Below are 25,321 nucleotides of genomic sequence, written 5' to 3' on the forward strand. Positions count from 1 at the left end.
CTATGTGTGTGTTTGAGTGTATGTGCGTCTGTGTACACGATATCTCATCTCCCAATTAACGGAATGTCTTGAAATTTGGAACTTAAGGTCCTTACAATATAAGGATCCGACACGAACAATTTCGATCAAATGCAATTCAAGATGGCGGCTAAAATGGCGAAAATGTTGTCAAAATCAGGGTTTTTTGCGATTTTCTCGAAAACGGCTCCAACGATTTTGATCAAATTTATACCTAAAATAGTCATTGATAAGCTCTATCAACTGCCACAAGTCTCATATCTGTGAAAATTTCAGGAGCTTTACCCCATCTATGCAAAGTTGGATTTTAGATTCCCAATTATCAGGCTTCAGATACAATTTAAACAAAAAAAAATCAAGTGGAAAAGATTGAGCATGAAAATCTCTACAATTAATGTTCAGTAACATTTTCACCTAAAATTTAAAATGAGCTGTAAATTCGAGAAAATGTGATTATTCAATTGCAAACTGTTGGCAACTGTTGATTCTATTAAATCATTCACTATGGAGAGATAGCAGACCTTGTGTGTCTCCAGCGTTATAGTCCTGTCACCAGCTGGCTCAGATCTTAGAATAGTAGACTTGAGATGCGCGTGAACACTAGCGTCAGGTGATCAATTTTCATAACGGCAAGGAAAGTTGTGTGAGTGCGCCACACCAGATTTTTTTATTTGTTTTGTGTATCTTGTGTTGATTTGAATAAAATGATTGATTGATTTCGAGTTGAGAATATTGTAATGTGTTATTGGATTTGCAGACCACTGCATGGTGAGTTTCATCAAGCCGAACCTGCTGGGAAGCAAGAAGGAGTTCACCAATCGGTTCGTGAACCCGATCAACAACGGCCAATTCGCCGACTCGACCGAACGCGACTTCCGCGTCATGAAGCGGCGAGCACACGTCCTGCACAAAATGCTCGATGGACTAGTCCAGGTCAGCATATTCCTTCATTTACACTAGTAGTTCTGCGAACAGTAGACCTCGCTTATGAATACAACTTTCAAATAAATGAGAAAGGTCACGATGAAAGTACAGTATATATTATTTTTTTCCATTGAAAGTGCTAATGACATCTTAGTCGGCATAGTGTTTGTACTCTCACTGCCTGGTTTTTCAGTGCATAATATGTCACGTCTAAAAATAGATCGATAGCATTCCTTCATTATTCCATCAATACTGTGATGGTGATGATATTGAAATTAATTAATTAATTAATTATGGGTTTGTGTTTCCATAGAGATAAATTCATTATGGGTTCATTCGAAAAGTGTAGAATTAGGACTTCAACAATGAGACTTTAGTGATCTTGTAGCTGAATTTTCTGTGTAAATTTTCATCGTGAGAAATTTATTTTTCTGTTGAAGAATAAATTTTCTCACATTAAGATTTTGCTAACTAGGTAGCGTCCGGGAAGACTCCAATTTCATGCAGGGTTGAGGTATTCTCACAGAACTGTATTTCCGTTAGCGATGGATACACGAGTATTTGGGAATATTTCAAACTTGCATTATTTTCCTTTCCCACGGAATTATGCTCGTCACCACGTGGACCGTTGTGTCGTTAGTGGAAGGGGAACATAATTTGCGTGGAAAAAGAGCAGTTCCAATCAAGCCGCGGCCGGAATCAGATAGAAATCTAGAGGTAGCCTCGGGCCTCGAAGGCCCTATTTGAACGTGTTACATGTGGTGAAATACAAGTAGTGTATAAATTTTCAAGATGTTTGATTCGTCCGATTTCGTGAAGTTATTAAAAGTAGTTTGAATTGTGTATGCATTTTATTGTTTATCAACAACGTAATGTAGAGAAAGGTTTCAGTCGTGATGAGATTAATAGTTCTAAAGATAGCGAGTGCCATTATAATGTCTTGCTCATGTTTTAGAAACCCAAATTGACCGAGTCCCTAATTATATTCATTTAGTAGAAAATTGAGTAAGTCCACGCTACCTTCGTAAACAAACTACCAGAGATCAGAGTTAGCAAAATCTTACAGGCGGTTTTTTTTTGTCATAGAATGTGTAATAAATTGTTGCAGCTTATTTGTTGTTCAATTTCAAATTAAATTGACTCATTGAATAAAATTTAGAAATTGATCAGAATGTAAAAAGATTGTTATTAACTAAGTCCCATGACTCGCCCTTTTGAATTAGAGCGGCACAATTTCTATTCAAAAAAAATGAGAGCCAACGTTTTTACTTGGATTTATTGTAGACAAGATTTACTCTTAACATATTGTTAATGCAATGATCTTTCATTTTGAAAATAATAAAAATTCTACTCTACTAGCTCTAAACTGTTTTTATTAGCATGGTAGTGGTAGAGTAGAGTGAGAAGCGGTGGTGGGGAAGGCACGTGGTAGAGTACTATCCCACGGTGTTCCTCATTCTACTCTACCAAAAACTAGTATGACTCTACTCTACCATGAACGTTTGTGATTGGGAGAGTTCACAAGATAGTTAGCACTTGCCCAGGGAACTCTACTACTAACTCTGCTAATGAAAACCAGGCTATTGCCAACAGTTCTCTACTTGTGACACAGTAGTTGCGCTCTGGTTTTGACAGCACCTTATCTTTTGTCGAAGCCTGTGTGTTGTGGCCGATTGAGAATTTGAATGCGTGACTGTTTGTATGATGCAGCGTCGCGACTACAACGTGCTGACGCCGTATCTGCCGCCGAAACAGGAGTATGTGCTGTCGATTCGCCTCACCGATCTGCAGGTGAAACTTTACGAACGCTTCCTCTACAACAAGGGCACCATCACGAAGGGACAGAAAGTGAGGCTGTTGGCCGACTTCCAGCTGTTGAGTCGCGTCTGGACGCATCCGCTAGCACTCAAGTACAACCTCGAGCGACAATTGAAAAAGGTAATGCATACAAAATGAAAATTCGGCCAGAATCGTGTCCCCAAAGACCTTGAAGAAGTATAGACCCACAATGCCTATGCCTTCCCAATGCTAGCTCTCACTCGAGATTGAAGGCTGCCATTGAGTATTTTAGCTCGAGATATTATACATATTTGTAATATTATAGATTGCAAAGGATTTGGTATGTAATAATCTTCCAGGTTGTCCCCTCGATGGCCGATTTCAATTCCAAGTACGACACTAGCGCTGCATGTAAGTCTATGCCTCTTTAAGGTCTTTGCGTATCCCCAAAATCCGATATCTTGAAAGAAAGTCAATCCAGCCAGTGCCGCCTTGAGTGGCAATGATTTAGCTAGTTCTTCGGTCTCAAGTTTATCAGCTGTTCAACTTTGTCGCCTTGTCAAAAAGTAGCTTGTATCAGAATAATTATTTATAAAAGTTTTTCCAATCACTGAATTAATAATAATCATCATTCAGTATACTACTGTATTACAAATATTATGAGATTACATTAGTAATACTAATTAATTAATTAATAATAACTATTGATAAATTAGTATATTATTAGATATTAATAATAATTGTTTATTGCCAAAATAATACATGTTAACATTTCATAGTATACTAGCTTACCCGGCGAACTTCGTACCACCAAAAGTCAAAGTATCTGATGTCACACTTGACTTGATTTAGTGAATCATGAAATTTATCTGACAATCAATATTTTCATTTACATCTCAATACGGACTTGCTAAGTGCTTACAACTACCGTTTTAATACCAGTAAACAATTTTATCACAGAGTGACGTGTTTATTACAGCTGGTAAGTTTAGATGCTAAATAATATTATCACAACATGATCTTTAATCATGATGATCTTCCTGTTCTACGTTTGCCACTCGGCCGACAATTTCGAAAACATAGGTATTTAAAATGGATCAATATATAATTATCATTAGCCCCCTATTAAAATTTCTAGTCAGAAACCATCCCCAATATTTACACAACATATTCCCAATGTTTCATGCCGTCTGTCAAGTAGTGTTCGAGTCTATAGGTAACTAACAAACTCACAGACTTTCATTTTTATGTATAGAGATATAGGTAGTATAAAATCATTCTATTAATTTCTTAGAGATAATTCGATAATGGAAAACAAAATTAAAACAAAACAATTTGAATACACTATTGGCATCTCCCAGCAAAGGAAAAATCCTGTCCGCTGAGTGAGAGTATCAATTTTTATTCAATACTTCAGTTTGAATAATGTGTTTTGAAATTAGGGGTGAATTCAATTTCTACCAAGTGCGCGGTCTTGGTGCCATGTAAAATGCATTGGTAATATAGGAAGTTTCCTTTTTGTATGTATTGTGTGGTAATGATAAGGTTAGGTTAGATGGTACAATCTCAATATGAGTCACATGAGCTAATGCTATGCTTATTACATTACGCGTCCCGTAGCTTTGCATCCGTGAAACGGCATATAGGCAAGGTATGGTTCGCGGGGTAATATTCACGGCTTTACCAAAACATCAGGCTTCAGTGACTCCTGGATGGTGGACTAGTGGCTCCCTAGACACAGAGACTCGGTGTACCTATAGTGAGGTGGACCAGGCCTCGTTGTGGAACACTATCACCATAGAGAAACGATAGCGTAAGTAGATATACCATGGTATAGGGAGTTTATGTCGCAACTTTTACTGTTATCCCAAGCCGATAGTTCACGTAGTTCTTTCCCATGCAGCTGTGTGACGCTGGTAGTCTCTCAAATTGTGCCGTTCATACACTATCACCCCAACAAAAAAGTAAAAATTGACAATGATCGACAGTAATAGGCTTGAGATAACAGTAAAAGTTGCGACATAAATTCCCTATACCATGGGATATCTACTTACGCTATTGTTTCTCTATGCTATCACTATGGACGTGGTCGGCAGCTTACCAGGGTACACCTTGTCCTTGCATCTGGCCACCAAACCAACACAAACCAATCATTAAACACTAGTAAACTAGTAGTTCTGTGAACAGTAGACCTCGCGCAGTTATAAACCGCAGCCTCCTCTTATACTGTCCATCAGAGTAAATCGTGTCAGCGAGATATCGGTGTGAAAACGGCTAATGGCTGTTGGGGCTGGTGTATCAAAAATGCTGACATCAAAAGCTAATCTCCTTCAAGACATACTGGCAACAGGACAGCCCGAGTTCAAAGCAGAGAAAGTTCGAGAGACAATACTATGTTATTTTAGTTATTAATTGCATGCGTTATTGCAAGCAATCAATAGTTCATTTAATAGTGCATAAAAATTGCATTCAATGAGGCATGCAATTTATAGTCTACACAGCAAATGATTTTTTAACAAAGTTACATTGAGATATTGAATTGCATACGTCATGGCATGCAATTTATAATCAACTCGACAGCTGATTTATGATTAATAATTCTATAGTCTGATTTTTACTCTAATATTGGCGTATGAAGGAGGCTCCTTTTTCCTTTTATATTATCCTTGAAATGCAAAATTTCCAAAAACCTTGTATATACGTCGACGCGCAATTTAAAAAGGAACATACCTGTCAAATTTCATTAAGATCTATTACCGCGTTTCGCCGTAAATGCACAACATATAAACATTTGAACATTAAGAGAAATGCCAAACCGTCAACTTGAATCTTAGAAATCACTTCGCTCGGTCAATAAATTTTAAAAAATATATAGAAAATCATCATTAGACACTATAGTGAGATCCACGTTATAATGGCAGTGGAGAAAGATAGGAGAAAAACGTTGCCGATTATCTGTCTTGTCAATGGAGGGTAACTGGTACAGGTTTATTGATGTAATATTAACGGTTCATTTTCGTTTAAAATTATCAATATTATATTTTATCAAGCAGGAAATTATATTTTTAATTAATTTCATAATTAAGATGAAATATTTTGTTAATTAATTATTAATTCTACATTGTTAAAAGACGATCTGGCAACAGAGCAAAGCGAGATAGAGATAGCGCTATCAGCTTTGTTGAATGATAGACAAGGATAGCAATGTCATTGCTAATCGAACACTGCCGTTATATCGTGGACCTCACTATAAGATAGGATGATTGACAGTGAATTGTTTATTGTGTTGTTTGGGTGAATCTATGACTTTTATTGGTGGTGAATTGATTGTCAAATCAAATCAAATACTTATTTATTTATCATTGCATTCATACAATATAAATAGTGTCACAATAATCAGTTTAGGAAGTCTTGTATACAATATGGGCTGATTGAAATTATATATTTTTTTAATTCTTTCTGCATTATCCTTCTCTCTGATATTGATTGGCAACCGATTGAAAAACTTAGCTCCCATGTTGGAGGGGCGTTTTTCAAAGAATTGCCTCCTATGTTGTTGAAGTGCACACGTTCTTGTTGAGCGGGTATGATATTGATGATTGAAGATCAGCTGTTCAGATTGAAAATATTGATGATTGTTTAGGCAGAGAACGAGGAGAGAAGTGATGACAGTGCTGGCTCGCTGAAGGACTTTGTGGTGGACAGCAGCAGTGAAGATGAGACCTCCACGTCACAGTCGGACAATGAGGCGGAGTCGACCAAGCCGTCGGCCAAACGGGTCACCAGGGCTAACAAGAACAGTGGTGAGCCAGCTCAATGCTTCCTCTTCTTCTTCTTCTTGAAAAATTGCATTTCAAATGCCATTATGCTGATTTCTAATTTTTCTCACAATATTATTTGTAACGGTGGGGAGAATTATAATAGTAAGGTAGCGGTGACACTTCCACTAAATATGTAACGGGGGAAAGAAAAAACTATATGTAATATGTTTTGGTGGTTATAAGATAAAACAAAAGGTGGACAATCTACTATATAATTTAATAAGTCTTTAACATATATTTAAATTTAAACAAATCAAGATTAATTTATTATAAGAAAACAATATTAAAATGAAATTAATGGGGAAACTACTCGCTGCTGCTAAAGATACAATCTTTGTGGTTATGGAAAATATAAAAAAGAAAACTCAAAAAGGATAACACCTACCTTTTGAAGATGGCTTCCCCCTTTGGCATTCACTGGTTGAAACGTGACGTTAATTATTAGTTGAAAAATCAAAATAACTGATCTAATGAAATGAGTCTTATTCAATAATACAATTCTCTTTAAACTGCCCGAACTGCGACAGGAAAACTGTGTTATAAAACAAGAGCAAAATCTATCCTTTTCACCAGAACAGCCGGACTTTACTCACAGTCCTAACGAACGAACTCTGCCCAAAAGCTAAATTTTGGGTATTAATATAAACTCAGTCAATGCCAAACATGAAAGCCATTTCAAGTAAATATTTTTATCTATCGCACAAGCGGCACGTTTGTTATTAGAAACAGAATTAACATAATTGAATTTACAAATAATTGTATTTACGTAATTCAAACGTAATTGAATTACGTTTGAGAAGCTAACGTTAATATTGACAACAAATAAAATAAACAATCTTTCTGTCGATGACAAAGATTGTTCAATTACAAAATACTGTTCATTGAACTTTTAATTTAAAAACTCTAAAATCCTAATCAATATGAGATAAATATATGATTCATATATATATATATATATATATATATATATATATATATATATAGAGAGAGAGAGAGAGAGCTTAACAGAAAAACACTTTTAAGTTTTATAATATAAATATAAACAGGATACACACGACACGACGGATAGATTAAAAACTTACATTTAAACGAGAATTTTCGGGGAGCTGGGCCCCCTTTGTCAATCAACCAGGAAGTCTGGTTGAAGTCTTCCTGGTTAATTGACAAAGGGGGCCCAGCTCCCCGAAAATTCTCGTTTGAATGTAAGTTTTTAAGTGTTTTCAATCTATCCGTGTCGTGTGTATCCTGTTTATATATATATATATATATATTATATATATATATTATATATATATATATATATATATTATATATATATATATTTGCCAGCCATGTACTTTCTGGAGGTCATCACATATGTTAGTAAAAATTGGAGGAAATTCTCATCCGTAGTACTTGATCATTCCTACAATACGAGCAGGGGTGGCTCGATCCCCGGCACATATTTTTATTGATTCAATGATACAAAATTATTATGTAAAATAATTTGGGGGAAGATCAACAGACACAGCCCAAAACTGTTCCTCCTCCGAATTTTGATTCAATAAAATAGTCCAGAAAATAAATAGGTTATGTTTCCTTCACTTTACAAAATTTTTGTCTAATTTTCTCACCAAACACTTGAAACAATAAAATTTGAACTCAGAAAGATTAAGATCCGAATTGAAAACAAAATTCCTTCTACTTAGCACTCAAAACTGTAAAATAAATATTAATTTGAAATATTTTGTTCCGAAAATTAAAACAATCTTCTCCACTAGAAGCACAGATGATCTATTTGACATAGACATCTGGAGAAAGGCCCACACTATTGCGCAATAAAAATAATCAATAGACACAATTTTAAAGATTTCTCCAACTTTCCAAAGATGATCAAAAGGGAAAAGGGAATTTCTGTCAAAAAGAGCGCCATAAACAGTGGCGGATGTTTGGATGTCTTGAGGGAAGAAAATTAAATATCATTGAATCAATTAAGAATGAACATTTCCTTTAAATTAGCTGAAATTGATCGATTTTCTTGGACGGGGTGCTCCTGGAGGTGGAGGCAGTGTTGTTTTTGACGTCTCCTCCTTGCATAATATTATTGATTGTGACGATTCAATATTGCGAAGCTTGTCTTTTTTATGCAACTCTCTGAATAAATTCTATTATATTAAGCGAGCAATTTCTGTATATATCTGGTTATTTTTATAACTGGTTATTTTTATATCTGGTTATTTTTATATCTGGTTATTTATGTTTTACGGATCTCGAAAACTGCTCTAACGATTTTCACGAAATTTGGAACATAGTAGATTTATGATATAAAGATTCGATTGCACTAGGTCTCATTCTTTGGAAAACTCGCTGAACGACATTTAAAGGATAATTCATCCTTGTAAAACAGATGATAATTTCGTCGTCTTACGATAACAGAAGATGCGTGTGCCTGTGTGGGAGAGAGACAGAATTATTTCCAGCTGTGTAATCATATTCAATCAGCGAGAAATTTATCTAGCTAGGCAATTTTTATCGATTTGATCAACATAATCTGATTTGTTGACATGACATGATAATCCTCCTAAACTAGTGTATATCATAATTTTCAAAGTTGATCATTATTTGACAATTTCAAGTGATTAGTGATTGTTATTTCTTATTCAATTTGGTTTGTATATAATCTAAATTATATTTTTTTTGTTTTCAAATGTTTGAGCAGAAAATTGAACCTGGATTCAAGTGTATGGAACATAACCCACTTTCTGGACTATTTATAGTGTATAAATCGAAAATTCGGGAAAAACAGTTTTGGGCTGTGCCTGTTAGTACTTCCCCAAACACTTGAAACAATAAAATTGACAATAATCGGCTTGAGTTAACAGTAAAAGTTGCGACATAAACGCCCTATACTATGGGATATCTACTTACGCTATTATTTCTCTATGGTATAACTCCCTGCTAGCGACCTACCATAGCTATCTCATGTATTTCATTCATTACAGTTTGATATTCTGGGGTGGCTATGACACACACCTTGGGGTCTTCAGGAGGCAGAAAAGGGCTCTGAGAATAATCTTCAACCTCAGTGCCCGAACATCCTGTAGGCCTTATTTTGTGTGTGAGAGAGAGAGAGAATCACACACTGAATTCACTTTGCCAGCCATGTACTTTCTGGAGGTCATCACATATGTTAGTAAAAATTGGAGGGAATTCTCATCCGTAGTACTTGATCATTCCTACAATACGAGCAGGGGTGGCTCGATCCTCGGCATATATTTTTATTGATTCAATGATACAAAATTATTATGTAAAATAATTTGGGGGAAGATCAACAGGCACAGCCCAAAACTGTTCCTCCCCCGAATTTTGATTCAATAAAATAGTCCAGAAAATAGGTTATGTTTTCTTCACTTTACAAAATTTTGTCTAATTTTCTCACCAAACACTTGAAACAATAAAATTTGAATTTAGAAAGATTAAGATCCGAATTGAAAACAAAATTCCTTCTACTTAGCACTCAAAACTGTAAAATAAATATTAATTTGAAATATTTTGTTCCGAAAATTGAAACAATCTTCTCCACTAGAAGCACAGATGATCTATTTGACATAGACTTACACATCTGGAGAAAGGCCCACACTATTGCGCAATAAAAATAATCAATAGACACAATTTTAAAGATTTCTCCAACTTTCCAAAGATGATCGGAAGGAAAAGGGAATTTCTGTCAAAAAGAGCGCCATAAACAGTGGCGGATGTTTGGATGTCTTGAGGGAAGAAAATTAAATATCATTGAATCAATTAAGAATGAACATTTCCTTTAAATTAGCTGAAATTGATCGATTTCTTCGACGGGGTGCTCCTGGAGGCAGTGTTGTTTTTGACGTCTCCTCCTTGCATAATATTATTGATTGTGACGATTCAATATTGCGAAGCTTGTCTTTTTTATGCAACTCACTAAATAAATTCTATTATATTAAGCGAGCAATTTCTGTATATATCTGGTTATTTTTATAACTGGTTATTTTTATATCTGGTTATTTATGTTTTACGGATCTCGAAAACTGCTCTAACGATTTTCACGAAATTTGGAACATAGTAGATTTATGATATAAAGATTCGATTGCACTAGGTCTCATTCTTTGGAAAACTCGCTGAACGACATTTAAAGGATAATTCATCCTTGTAAAACAGATGATAATTTCGTCGTCTTACGATAACAGAAGATGCGTGTGCCTGTGTGGGAGAGAGACAGAATTATTTCCAGCTGTGTAATCATATTCAATCAGCGAGAAATTTTATCTAGCTAGGCAATTTTTTATCGATTTGATCAACATAATCTGATTTGTTGACATGACATGATAATCCTCCTAAACTAGTGTATATCATAATTTTCAAAGTTGATCATTATTTGACAATTTCAAGTGATTAGTGAGTGTTATTTTGTTATTCAATTTGGTTTGTATATAATCTAAATTATATATTTTTTTGTTTTCAAATGTTTGAACAGAAAATTGAACCTGAATTCAAGTGTATGGAACATAACCTACTTTCTGGACTATTTATAGTGTAAAAATCAAAATTCGGGAAAAACAGTTTTGGGCTGTGCCTGTTAGTACTTCCCCAATCATTTCAAAGAATTGTGTTCGGTTTATCAAAAGTCAATAAATAACGAGCGAAGCTCGGTGCCCCGATATTAAAATTTGATTTGATACGGTTATTAAAAATGGCATTTTAAATGGTATTATTGTCAGCATGAGATGATGTGAAACATTATTTGCATTTTCAGACGACGATGTGGTTGAAGTTGAAGATGACCCGGAAAAGATGGCAGTTGCCACTAGGGATGCCTGGTGGTCGGACCTGGTCGAGTCGCACCACTTTGACGAAATCGCAACCAGCTCCAAGCTCATTCTGCTCTTCGACTTCCTCAAGAAGTGCGACGAAATTGGCGACAAAGTGTAAGTGACCACCCCACCCCACCTCAATAGTGATTAACATCTTCGAATGTATCAAATCATGGTGTTGTGTATCATCAAGTTGAAATGATACTATAAATCAAAATAGAAATTTAAGTAACCTACCCTTTTTAAATCATTGTTTACTCACAAAATGTTTCAGCTATATTATGCCATTGTCAAGTGATTGAATAAATTACTAAATCCAATATGTAAATACTAAATTATGGTAATAAAAGTGGAAACTGAAGGTTGAAGAAGAATTTCATATTTATGCGGCGGCAAAATTAAACAGAGATAGAATAATAAATTCAATATAAAAAAATTCTATAAAATTTAAATCAAAAATTTATAATCTTATAGTGAGGTCCACGTTATAATGGCATTGGAGGAAGATAGCAGAACAACGTTGTCGATCCTCAGTCTTGTCAATGCCTTCTATAGACGGTAGCTGATACAGGTTTATTGATGTAATATTAACTGTTCATTCTTGTTTAAAATAATCAATTATATTTTATTAAGCAAGACATTTTATTTTTCAATAATTTCATAATTGAGAATAAATATTCTGTTAATTATTAATTCAACATTGTTGAAAGACGATCTGGCAACAGAGCAAAGCGAGAAAGAGATAGCGCTATCTGCTTTGTTGAATGATATACAGGGACAGCAATACCATTGCTAATAGAATACTGCCATTATAACGTGGACCTCGCTATAGTTTATAAAATCATATGAATGTGAGTTCTTAATGCCTATAGTGAGGTCCACGTTATAATGGCAGTATTTGATTAGCAATGGTATTGCTGTCCCTGTCTATCATTCAACAAAGCGGATAGCGCTATCACTTTCTCGCTTTGCTTTGTTGCCAGATCGTCTTTCAACAATGTAGAAATATAATTAATTAATAAAATATTCAATCTCAGTCATGAAACTTTTTTACTATCGAAGTTCTAGACTTTGAACAGATGGAGTCAGAAAATTAGCTCTTCGTAACGGGGCTTAGTTGCAGTTTTTATGACAATCTTTACTTTCTCATTTCTATAATTGGAAACGATTTTGCTTGACGAAATGAAACATTCCTAAATAATTCAAATTAGCTATACCTTACACTATTTTCTCTTTATTTTATTTTGTGTTCAATTTTCTAGTTTCTCGAAATTCAATTAAAATTTGGACTGCGACTGCGCCCAGTCTCGTAAAGCTAATTTTCTGACTCCAACTGTTTAAAGTCTAAAAATTAGCTAAGTCCAGAGCTCTGAAACCGGCCCTAAATTTTCCTCTTTCAGATTAAGATATCTATTATTGTGATAGCTGTATTGATAAATAAAAATGATTGATTGTTTATATGTTTATATGTTGCGCATTTACGGCGAAACGCGGTAATAGATTTTCATGAAATTTGACAGGTATGTTCCTTTTTTAATTGCGCGTCGACGTATATACAAGGTTTTTGGAAATTTTGCATTTCAAGGATAATATAAAAGGAAAAATGAGCCTCCTTCATACGCCAATATTAGAGTAAAAAATTGCATGGTTGCCTGTAAAGTCGGTATACGGGCGAAAGTTTTACGTGACAACGACTTTGAGTGGTAAAATAATTTCAATGTGAATATAGTAGGATGAAATAATAGTAACAATTTAAAACATTTATTTATACAAAGAATTATATTTAAAACATTAATTTATACAAAGAATCTTGCACTGAACCACAACATTGTGATTACTACTACATAACCTATTCACTTATGCATGATTATGTGATTATGCATTATTGTGATTACTACAACATAACCTATTCACTTATTCACCTAAGCAGGCGCAGTCGCAGGAGATTGCTGGCGGCGCCTGCGCAGGTTGACTGCTCCGTTTCACCCTCTCTCTCTCCAGGTGAATGCTTTCGGGTTGCTGCTGCGTTGCTCGCCACTGCTCCTATTCGTGCTCTTTCCAGACGACCGTGAACCGAAACGAACGCTCTCACTCGCTCTCATTGTGAGCGCATAACGCGGAGCGTAACGCAGTTTCTTGAAGTGTCACCCGGCAAACCAATTTATAAGACGTTGTCACGTCAAAATCAGACTATAGAATTATTCATCATAAATCAGCTGACAAGTGATTACACAGATGTGTGGAGAAGCCAGTCTATTGCTGTATTTCCATACAGTAGGGTTTATAGTTTCAATCAGGTACTTGTGGATGAGAATACTGCGATAGGTCTACTGTTCACAAAACTACTAGTAGATCTCAGATTAGTAGAACTAGTAGAACTACTACTGTGAACAGTAGACCTCAATAATAATATAGAATGACCTCAGAGTTTTCAGATCGCAACTGATCAATTTCAGGACCTCTGACATGACCTAACGCCTGTTTTTAAGCAGGGGACCGACGAATTAAGATGTGTTTGATTTGTTGTTTCAGTTTGGTGTTCAGCCAATCGCTGTACTCGCTGGACCTGATCGAGCACTTCCTGAGTGAGATGGACGATGCCACCCAGAGGGGTGATGAGGGTGGTGAGGGGGCTGACCCCCTGCTCGGACATCGAGGCAGATGGTTGAGGGGCCGCGACTACTTTCGGCTGGACGGCTCCACAAAGGGCGAGAATCGGTCGGCATGGATAAAGAGCTTCAATCGCGAGTCAAACACAAGGTACGTATTGGCCACATTCAATAAGGTGAGTACACATTTACGCGCCGCGAACATGAGCAATTCACTTTTAATCAACTGATGCCAAGCTTTTTATATCTGTATCTTACCGTTTCTGTAAAAATACAGATATAGTCAGCTGATTAAAAGTGAATTGCTCATGTTCGCGGCGCGTATATCTGCACGCACCTATAGATAGCACAAGAAGATATGCCATGGTATAGGGCGTTCATGTTACAAATTTCACTGTCAACTTAAGCCGATAGTCCTATAGTGAGGTCCACGTTATAATGGCAGTGTTTGATTAGCAATGGTATTTCTATCCTTGCCTATCATTCAACAAAGCGGATAGCGCTTTCTCGCTTTGCTATGTTGCTAGATCCTCTTTTAACAATGTAGAATTAATAATTAATTAACAAAATATTTCATCTTAATCATGAAAATTCTCTATGAAATTATTGAAAAATATAATTTCTTGCTTAATAAAATATAATTGTTTATTTTAAAAGAGAATGAACAGTTAATATTAAATGAATGACAAGACAGAGGTTCGGCAACGTTGTTCTATCTTTCTCCACTGCCATCATAACATGGACCTCACTATAGTAGCTGTTTTACTTTCCTTGCCCTATTAGGTACCATAGGTAAGGAAAGTATTGCTTTCCAAAATAAAATCTGGTGTGGCGCACTCACACAACTTTCCTTGCTCATATTTGAAACTACGATCAAACTTCTGTATATGTGTATATATAATTATTGTTTTCAGAGTACTTTTTCCTTAGTGTAAATTGTGAAATTCGATTATTTTTTAGTCGTAATTTTTTTAAAGTCGTCAAAACAGCTGTTCTACAGATGAAATATCTCGACAATGTGTTATTTTTATGAACTGCGCTACCTACCTACCTCATGCACGAGAAGGAGGTTACTAAGTCCATTTCTCAAGGATGGGGTGGACCCCCCATTAGTTTCCCAGAGAGGAGAATCATGCCAGTTGATAGAGCTGATAAAAAGCTATCCATTTAATAAATTTGAAGAAAATCGTTACAGCCGTTTTCGAGAAAACCGTGAAAAACATGGTTTTTTAGTAATTATCCGCCATTTTTCTCGAGAATATTACGCAGCTCCTGCAATTTTCCCAGAAATGAGACTCATGTCAGTTGATAGAGCTTATAAATAGCTATCCATGGTATAAATTTGAAGAAAATCGTTAGAGCTGTTTTCGAGAAAACCGTGAAAAACATGGTTTTTTAGTAATTATCCGCCATTTTTCTCGAGAATATTACGCAGCTCCTGCAATTTTCCCAGAAATGAGACTTATGTCAGTTGATCGGGCTCATAAATAGCTATCCATGGTATAAATTTAAAGAAAATCGTTAGAGCCGTTTTTGAGAAAATCGTGAAAAACATGGTTTTTTAGTAATTATCCGCCATTTTTTCCGCCATCTTGAATTGAATTTTATTGAATTTCTTATTGTCGGGTCCTCATGGTATAAGGACCTTAAGTTTAAAATTTCAAGTCAATCGGTTAATTAGGAATGGAGTTATCGTGTTCACAGACATACACACATACACACACACACACACACACACACAGACCAACACCCAAAAATCATGTTTTTGGACTCAGGGGACCTTGAAACGTATAGAAAACTTGAAATTGGGGTACCTTAATTTTTTTTGGAAAGCAATACTTTCCTTACCTATGGTAGTAGGGCAAGGAAAGTAAAAATTTAAGGTACCCTAATTTTATGTTTTCTATACGTTTCAAGGTCCCCTGAGTCCAAAAACATGATTTTTGGGTGTTGGTCTGTGTGTGTGTGTGTGTGTGTGTGTGTCCCCTGAGTCCAAAAACATGATTTTTGGGTGTTGGTCTGTGTGTGTGTGTGTGTGTGTGTCCCCTGAGTCCAAAAACATGATTTTTGGGTGTTGGTCTGTGTGTGTGTGTGTGTCTGTGAACACGATAACTACATTCCTAATTAACCGATTGACTTGAAATTTTAAACTTAAGGTCATTATACCTTGAGGATCCGACAGTAAGAAATTCAATAAAATTCAATTCAAAATGGCGGATAATGGCTAAAAAAAACATGTTTTTCACGGTTTTCTCGAAAACGGCTCTAACGATTTTCTTCAAATTTATACCCTAGATAGCTATTTATAAGCCCTATCAACTGACATGAGTCTCATTTCTGGGAAAATTGCAGGAGCTCCGTAATATTCCTGAAAAGAATGAATTTTGTTGAATTTCTATCACGATTTTCTCAAAAATGACTTGACCGATTTTTTTTCAAATTCATACCCCGTATATCAGCTCCATTAACTGACATGAGTCTCCTCCCTGAGAAATTGTCAGGGGGTCCACCCCATCCTTGAGAAATTTACTTTGTAACCTCCTTCTCGTGCGTGAGGTAGGTAGGTAGGTAGAGCAGCTTATTCAAAAGAACACTTGTCGATATTCTATTTGTAGAACAGCTGTTTTGACAACTTTTAAAAAATCCTCAAATTTCATCATTCAAACAAAGGAAAATGTACTCTGAACACAATAACAATAGTATAATCGTAGTTTTAATTATTTAGCCGCCAATCGGCATAATGTTATTCCCCTAAATTATCCTCGTTAATGAGGCTTATAGACCATTGAGCAAGGAAAGTTGTGTGAGTGTACCACACCAGATTTTTTGGTGAAGCTATATGACACTGGTAGTTTCTTATACTGAGTCGCTTCTACAGTCTCACCCGGCCAAAACAGTAACAGTAGACAGTAGTCAACAGTAATCGGCTTGAGTTAACAAAAAATCGGCTTGAAATTTGGAACACATGGGATATCTTCTTATATTATTTTCTCTATGATTATAGATAGACATTTCAATAGATAGTTGGCCAGTTCTCTAATATTGGCTGTTCTGCTATCTGTCGAATAGTCATTGATTCGCAAAAGAAACGACTCGGCAACAGTGCCGAGGTAGAACAGGATAGAGCTGCTTTGTCAAATGATGGACAAGGATAGCGAACCGTTGTTAATGAGGTGCGTTGACCTGATAACGTGCGTCTCACTATGCGAGTGTACAGTACGCATCCCGTACAGTAAGCATCCGTGACTTTGAAACAGCATATAGGCAAGGTATGGTCGCGGAGTAATATTCACTGATTTGCAAAAAAATCAGCTACAGAGACCCTAGATCCCTAGATGTAGGGATCCCTAAAGAGCTTCCTTGAAGGAAGCCAACAATGGAAAGAGCATGTTAACGAATGTCAGCTGGTAGGCTGTGTTGTGCTGAAAGTACGTAACTCCAAAAAGCTCCTTTTGTATCTTTTCGGATGCAACACCTTGCTTTTGATACGATACAAAAGAGCATTGGTTGCTTATGAAAAGATACATTTAGGGCCGATTTCTGAGCTCGGGATTTAGCTAAGTCTTAAGGTGCGTACAGACTTTCGCTCTGCTCCGCAACCGAACGTCACTCCAGCAGAGCGATTGATGATAGACCGGCGAGCAACAGTGGTTCGACCGGGGAACGCGAGAAGATCTAACATCTTCCGTAACGTTCATGATGGGGGCGTGGGCGGAGCGACTGTGGTTCGATGGTGGTACGAGGGAGGAGCGTGCTCGGTGCGGGTTGGAAGCGCGAATATGTGTACGCAGCTCTAGACTTTGAACAGCTGGAGTCAGAAAATTGGTTTTCCAAAACGGGGCGTAGTCGCAGTCATTTTCATAGTCACGTTTGAATTAAATTTCGAAAAACTAGAAAATTGAACACAAAATGAAATAAAGAGAAAATAGTGTAAAGTTTCAGCTATTTTGAATTATTTAGGAATGTCTAATTTCGTCAAGGAAAAACGTTTTCAATTATAGAAATGAGAAAATAAAAACTACGACTACTGTTATAAAAGCTGCGACTACGCACCGTTTTGAAAGCCAATTTTCTGACTGCAGCTGTTTAAAGTTTAGGACTTGGCTAAATCCCGAGCTCGGAAAGCGGCCCTAAAGCTTCTTGTGTTTCTTTTCGGATGCAACAAGAGAGCATCGGTTGCTTATGGAAAAATACATTTTCAAAAAAATCAGATCGAATAGCTTTTTATTCACAAAAACATAATACAAATTTATAAAATCAATTAAAACATTTAACAGTGAATACTCTCCACGAAGACTTGTGTCTGTGAGTGGAGAGTGAGTTCTTTCAAAAATGTTGTATGTTTTTGAACGGTTAGTAGTGTAGTGTAGTGGCCCTCCAGGCTCTGAACTGTATGTGTTTATCGTTTGCAGAGCCCGTTTGTTCCTGATCTCGACGAGAGCGGGAGGCCTGGGCATCAACTTGACGTCCGCCAATCGTGTGATCATCTTTGACGCGTCGTGGAATCCCTCTCAGGACATCCAGAGCATTTTCCGCGTCTACCGCTTCGGCCAGCGCAAGCCCTGCTACATCTATCGATTCGTTGCTCAGGGCACCATGGAGGAGAAGGTTTGTACAATCACACTATAATGAGGTCCACGTTATAATGGCAGTGGTGAAAGTTAGGAGAACAACGTTGCCGATCCTCTGTTGTTTTTCGTTGACCTTCGCGTGTATATTTAACAATCAGTTTTATAATATATGCAAAATTTTAGTTATATAATTTAAATGATTGACAAGCCCATATACCCCTTTGAGAGAAGATCAGTGGCTGCTAAATTATCTATGTCTGTCTGCCATTATAACGAGTACCTCTCAATAGAACTATTGAAGTATAGTGAGGTCCACGTTATAATAATAATGACTGGAGAAAAATAGAAAAAAACGTATCTGATCCTCTGCCCTGTCAATGCCTTCTATAAACGGTATCTGATACAGGTTTATTGATGTAATATTAATACTGCTCATTCTCGTTTAAAATAATCAATTATATTTTATTATGCATGAAATTATATTTTTCAATAATTTCATAATGAATTTTCATAATTAAGATGAAATATTTTGTTAATTAATTTTATTCTACATTGTTGAAAGACGATCTGTCAACAGAGGAAAGCGAGAATGAGATAGCATTATCCGTAGCTGATACAGGTTTATTGATGTAATATTAACTGTTCATTCTACTTTAAAATAATCAATTATATTATTAAGCAAGAAATTATATTTTTCAACATTTTCATAATATTAACATGAAATTATTTTGCTAATTAATTATTGATTCTACATTGTTAAAAGACGATCTGGCAACAGAGCAAAGCGAGAATGAGATAGCGTTATCCGCTTTGTTGAATGATAGACAAGGATAGCAATGACATTGCTAATCAAACACTGCCATTATAACGTGGACCTCACTATAGCAATTTATACAACAACATATACAGAGTGAGTCATATGTATGGGAACCCTTCATAAAATGTATGTATGTATTCAGGGCTACTTATTTTTATATAATAAAATATCATTATAGACCCTTTTTTGAAAATGTTTCAATATAAAATAGTATATTAAAAACACAAACCTTATTGAAGAGAACCCTTCAATAAGCTGGAGACTGTTTTAGATATAATAATGTAACTCTCAGGATAAGTTATTGGTCGAATACTCTACCTTTTGACGTACAACTAAATTTCAACACCTCATAAGGGGGTGACTTGGGGTTGTAAATCAAATATTTTAAATGTGAACACCCATTGTTTGGTACAGCATTTTAAAGGTCTTTACAAAACAAGAAAGGCATCAATAGAAATGTACTATGATTCTTGTATCCAAAATGGGGGGCTGAATAAAGCTCGAGTTTTTAAAGAAATGAATGGTGAAGTCATGAAACTTAGAAAAACACTATTTTGAATGAATAATTACATATTTGAAACAATGCCGTTAAGCGTTTCGTTATTCTAAATTTATATTATCCTTCTTCAAAATTATTTTCGGCTAATACTGATTACTTCGCTACATCTTCTTTGGGCACTTGAACCAACCGGGTTTATTATTATGTATTGTTCCTTTTTTCCGGTTCCCGAGCTGAGGATTAAGCTAAGTTCTAGACTTTATACAGCTGGAGTCAGAAAATTGGCTTTCCGAAACGGGGCGTAGTCACAGTCCACGTTAAAATTGAATTTCGAAAAACTAGAAAATTGAACACAAAATAGAATAAAGAGGAAATAGTACAAAAGCTTCAGCTATTTTGAATTATCTAGGAATGTTTCATTTCGTCAAGGTAAAACGTTTACAATTATAGAAATGAGATGATGAAGATTATCATGAAAGCTGCGACTATGCCCCATTTCGGAAAGCCAATTTTCTGACTCCAGCTGTATAAAGTCTAGAACTTGGCTAAATCCCTTAGCTCGGACACCGGCCCCGATTTATATTCGAGAACATTTTCTGGAGACGTTGATGTATTTTCCATCAGTACATAAATATGTTTGCAAACCATGTGCATGATTGGCCGCAATCTGGGGCATAAGTGGGACACGGCTCCTAAGTTCCATTCATCGGTCAAGTCCAATAGGTGTGTAACATACTTATATAGTGAGGTCCACGTTGCAGTGGAGAAAGATAGCAGAACAACGTTGCCGATCCTCAGTCTTGTCAATGTCTTCTATAGACGGTAGCTGATACAGGTTTATTGATGTTGAATGAAAAAGACTAAGAAATTGTCAAAAAACCACTGATTTATTGATAATTAGAAAGACCGGTTTCCTGATAAACAGAGGAGTTTATCAGAGATTGACAATGGTGTAATAACCGAAACCGGTCTTTAGAAAGACCGGTTTCCTGATAAACAGAGGAGTTTATCAGAGATTGACAATGGTGTAATAACCGAAACCGGTCTTTTAATTATAAATAAATCAGTGGTTTTTTGACAATTTCTTAGTCTTTTTCATTCAATATGAATAATTACCACAATATCAACTTCTCAACTACACAAAAAGTTTATTGATGTAATATATTAACTGTTCATTCTCGTTTAAAATGATTAAATATTTTGTTAATTAATTGTTAATTCTACATTGTTGAAAGCCGATCTGGCAACAGAGCAAAGTAAGGAAGAGATAGCGCTATCCGCTTTGTTGAATGATAGACAAGGATAGCAATGCCATTTCTAATTAAACACTGTCATTAGGGGTATTTACAGTGTTGTTTTAGCCAGCTAAAGTGCTATCTGATAACTCTTAATAGTGAACGCCCCATCTATAACCAACTGCTTTAAGCTAACTGCAATAGCGCTCCAAGCGGATAATTTGTGTAAATCAAAGTTTGTAACCTCACTTTTGCTACCAAAACAAATATGGCCGCCGTTTTAACAGAGTTAGGGGACTCAAACCTGTGCTATCTGGGGCCCGTTTCACAAAGGTACAAGTAGGTTACAAGTCTTGTTGCCAACCATGGTTTTGGAGAACAGCTGATTACTAGCGTTTCACAAAAGCAGAATTGTAAACTTGTAGTTACAATGAATTTCTACAAGTTTACAAGTGATTTGCTTGTTACGAACAAGTGTTTCACAAAGATTTTTATTGTAGCCAACAATTTTTGTCGAAATTACTTGTTCGTAACTATGAAATTTCTACCGAAGTGGAAAGCTACCGTATGTAAAGGATTTACAAGTGATCATTAAAATGATTTTAAATATTCAATAAATATTTCTAATAATCAAAAATGCCCTATATTCCTCTAAAATTCATTATTTTGGAAATATAAGCATCAGGAAATTGAATTTAATCAATTTCCAAATAGTTATTAATGTGTACCTCATAGGTTATGTGTACTATAGTATATATACACAGTATATAGTACATTTACTATATATATACAGAGTACATATACTGTGTAGGTTACAAATTCAGCAATAAATGAAGTAGACTGTACAAAAAACATTATATTATTGCTTTCAAATATTTTCAAAGTAATTATTGAAAAGTACAAGTAACCTTTATAAAGGATGAAAAAGGAAATCATCATGAAAATAGGTTATGTTTACTATTGAAGTACTTGTAGACTTGTAAAATTGTAAACTTGTAGATCATAAATTTTTGTGAAACGTGAGTACTTGTAAACTTGTAACTACAAGTACTTGTTCGTAACCATGGTTGGTAACAATACTTGTACCTTTGTGAAATAGGCCCCTGCTATCTCGTCTGCTAATTTTTTCTAACGTACTTCTATAGAATTGAGTTAACGCAGACTTAGCAAATAGCAAGAGTTAGCGAATAGCTCGACTTAGCCAGACATTGTGAATACCCCTAATATAACGTGTACCTCACTATAGGCCTAAGTCTCATAATTCTAATTTTGAATGAATGTCTAGGTTTACGAGCGGCAGATCTCGAAGCTGTCACTTTCACAGCGTGTGGTGGACGAACAGCAGGTGAACCGCTACTTCTCACAGCACGACCTGCAGGAGCTCTACAACTTCAAGCCGGCTCGCGAGGAGGACGCCCCCATTCCGATTGTGCCTAAGGTAATATTGTAGAGATATCATTCTATTGCCAAGAAACAAACAATTCGTAAACACCGTCAAATACAGTAACGCGTCCCGCAGCTTTGCCCCCGTGACTTTGAAACCGCATATAGGCAAGGTATGGTTCGCGGGCTAATATTCCTAATTTTCCAAAAACAAGGATCCAGAGTACCTAGATGGAGGAAGCTCCCTACACACTATGAATGAGAGAGTTGCAACGTATCACCAACAATGGAAAGAGCATGATGAACGAATGTCAGCTGATAGGCTGTGTTGTGCTAAAATGACGTAACTCCGAAAGGATCCTTGTGTATCTTTTCGGATGCAACACGTTGCTTTTGAGACAATACAAGAGAGCATCTGTTGCTTATGGAAAGATACATTAAAGCTCCTTGTGTATCTTTTCGGATGCAACTCGTTGCTCTTGAGAAGATACAAAAGAGCATCTTTTGCTCAGGGAAAGATACATTAAAGTTGACCGAGCGAAGTGAGGTCTAAGATTCAAGTCGACGGTTTGGCATTTCTCTTAATGTTCAAATGTTTATATGTTGTGCATTTACGGCGAAACGCGGTAATAGATTTTCATGAAATTTGACAGCTATGTTCCTTTTTAAATTGCGCGTCGACGTATATACAAGGTTTTTGGAAATTTTGCATTTCAAGGATAATATAAAAGGAAAAAGGAGTCTCCTTCATCCGCCAATATTAGAGTAAAAATCAGAATATAGAATTATTCATCATAAATCAGCTGTTTAGTGGACTATAATACTACCCGTTCAAAAACATCGAACATCTTGAAAATGTATCTTTCCATCAACGTTAGTAGACATTTGACTATTAAGCTGCGTACACATATTCGCGCTTCCAACCTGCACCGAGCACGCTCCTCCCTCGTACCGCCCTCGTACCACCATCGAACCACAGTCGCACCGCCCACGCACCCATCATGAACGTTACGAAAGGTGTTAGATCTTCTCGCGTTCCCCGGTCGAACCACTGTTGCTCCCCGGTCGATCATCAATCGCTCTGCTGGAGTGACGTTCGGTTGCGGAGCAGAGCGAAAGTCTGTACGCACCTTTAAACTACCCGTTCAAAAACATCGAACATCTTGAAAATGTATCTTTCCATCAACGTTGTAGACAGTTGCAGCCAGACCTGATAACAGCGCTCACACTCACATTCCGGGACGACGCGTCACGGTGCGATAGGACAGAAAGCTCTATGTTTATTTAGGATTTTTTCTAGACATTTTAAATTGATAAATTATTTAATAATTTTGGAGAAAACAACAGGTTAATATGACTTACTGAGCGCGAGGTCTACTGTTCACAGAATTACTAGTGTATCTTTCCAGATGCAACACGTTGCTTTTGAGAAAATACAAAAGAGCATCTGTTGCTTATGGAAAGATACATTTTCAAAAATGCTGGATGTTTTTAAAACGGGTAGTATTGTAGTATAGTGACCCTCCGCCGATAGACAAAGCTACAGGACCCGGGCTGCACAAGTCACAGACAACAGTGGTCATAAAATAATACAATAAAACAGTACATTGATAAAATGAAATAGGATTCATTATGTTTTGGATTCAACTGTTGAAAAATAATCTATTCTATAATAAAGGCAAGAACCGGATTATACACGTACGGGATAGGAAATTCACGTATGACGCATCATCACGTTCGAACTACCGGACTGATTAACTTTAAATTTCTCATATAGATTCTTAATTTACCGAAGATGGTTATAGGCCCATTTTAAATTCTTCGAAATTTCAGTTGATCAAGTTTTAAGTTTATCAGTCAATCAGAAAAGCCGTCTTATCAAAAAGGCCTTCTCTGATTGGTTCTCGTGAAATTAATCACGGTTAAAATTTAAACGGCTTTTGTAAAACCGGGCCTGTGTGTTGTTGTAGAAAATTTCAAGTTTTGATTTGTATCTTGTGTGTGTAAATGGATGAATGAATGAAAGTTGTATGTTTTGAATAAAGTTGAGTTGTGAATGAATATTTCAGGACCGCCTAATGGCCGACATCCTGCAGGAGCACAAAAAGTGGATTTTCAAAATCTTCGAGCACGACTCACTGCTGGATCACGTGGAAGAAGAGGAATTAGACGAAGAGGAGAGAAAAGCCGCCTGGGAAGACTATGAGAACGAGAAGAAGAGAGGATTTGGAGGTCCTCAGCCGTCGCACCAGATTCCAGCGGCAGGTGAGTCAAACAGTCCCGGGTTCAAACCCGGCAACTAACAGGTTTTTAGTCTAGAGGTCCCGGGTTCAAACCCGGTAACTAACAGGGTTTTAGCCTAGAGGTCCCGGGTTCAAACCCGGTAACTAACAGGTTTTTAGCCTAGAGGTCCCGGGTTCAAACCCGGTAACTAACAGGTTTTTAGCCTAGAGGTCCCGGGTTCAAACCCGGTAACTAACAGGTTTTTAGTCTAGAGGTCCCGGGTTCAAACCCGGTAACTAATTAAAGTTTCTAGCCTAGAGGTCTCGGGTTAAAACCCGGTGACTAACGAAAGTTTTAAGCCTGGAGGTCACGGGTTATTAGTGAATCACCTATAGTGAGGTCTACGTTATAATGGCAGTGGTGAAAGAAAGGAGAACAACGTTACCGATCCTCTGTCTTGTCAATGCCTTCTATGGACGGTAGCAGATACAGGTTTATTGATGTAATATTAAATGGTCATTCTCGTTTAAAGTAATCAATTATATTTTATTAAGCAAGAAACTATATTTTTCAATCATTTCTTAATAAATTTACATTAATATCAAGATTAAATATT

General features: G+C 36.4%; 1 protein-coding gene across 5 annotated transcripts in view; it reads left to right on the plus strand.

Annotated features, from left to right (window-relative positions):
* The window catches only part of LOC111054123 (transcriptional regulator ATRX homolog), a 100,926-nt gene that overhangs the window by 56,820 nt on the left and 18,785 nt on the right, over nucleotides 1-25,321 (plus strand). For all 5 annotated transcript variants that reach the window (XM_039427094.1, XM_039427097.1, XM_039427101.1 and 2 more), the window contains 8 exons: nucleotides 776-951; nucleotides 2,653-2,880; nucleotides 6,365-6,524; nucleotides 11,311-11,482; nucleotides 13,901-14,128; nucleotides 18,390-18,585; nucleotides 22,385-22,537; nucleotides 24,552-24,747. In XM_039427094.1, coding sequence (XP_039283028.1) covers nucleotides 776-951; nucleotides 2,653-2,880; nucleotides 6,365-6,524; nucleotides 11,311-11,482; nucleotides 13,901-14,128; nucleotides 18,390-18,585; nucleotides 22,385-22,537; nucleotides 24,552-24,747 — 1,509 coding nt within the window. The remainder of the gene's footprint in view (nucleotides 1-775; nucleotides 952-2,652; nucleotides 2,881-6,364; nucleotides 6,525-11,310; nucleotides 11,483-13,900; nucleotides 14,129-18,389; nucleotides 18,586-22,384; nucleotides 22,538-24,551; nucleotides 24,748-25,321) is intronic.

This window comes from Nilaparvata lugens, chromosome 1 (genome assembly GCF_014356525.2).
Source record: "Nilaparvata lugens isolate BPH chromosome 1, ASM1435652v1, whole genome shotgun sequence".
Taxonomy (NCBI): Eukaryota; Metazoa; Arthropoda; class Insecta; order Hemiptera; family Delphacidae; genus Nilaparvata; species Nilaparvata lugens.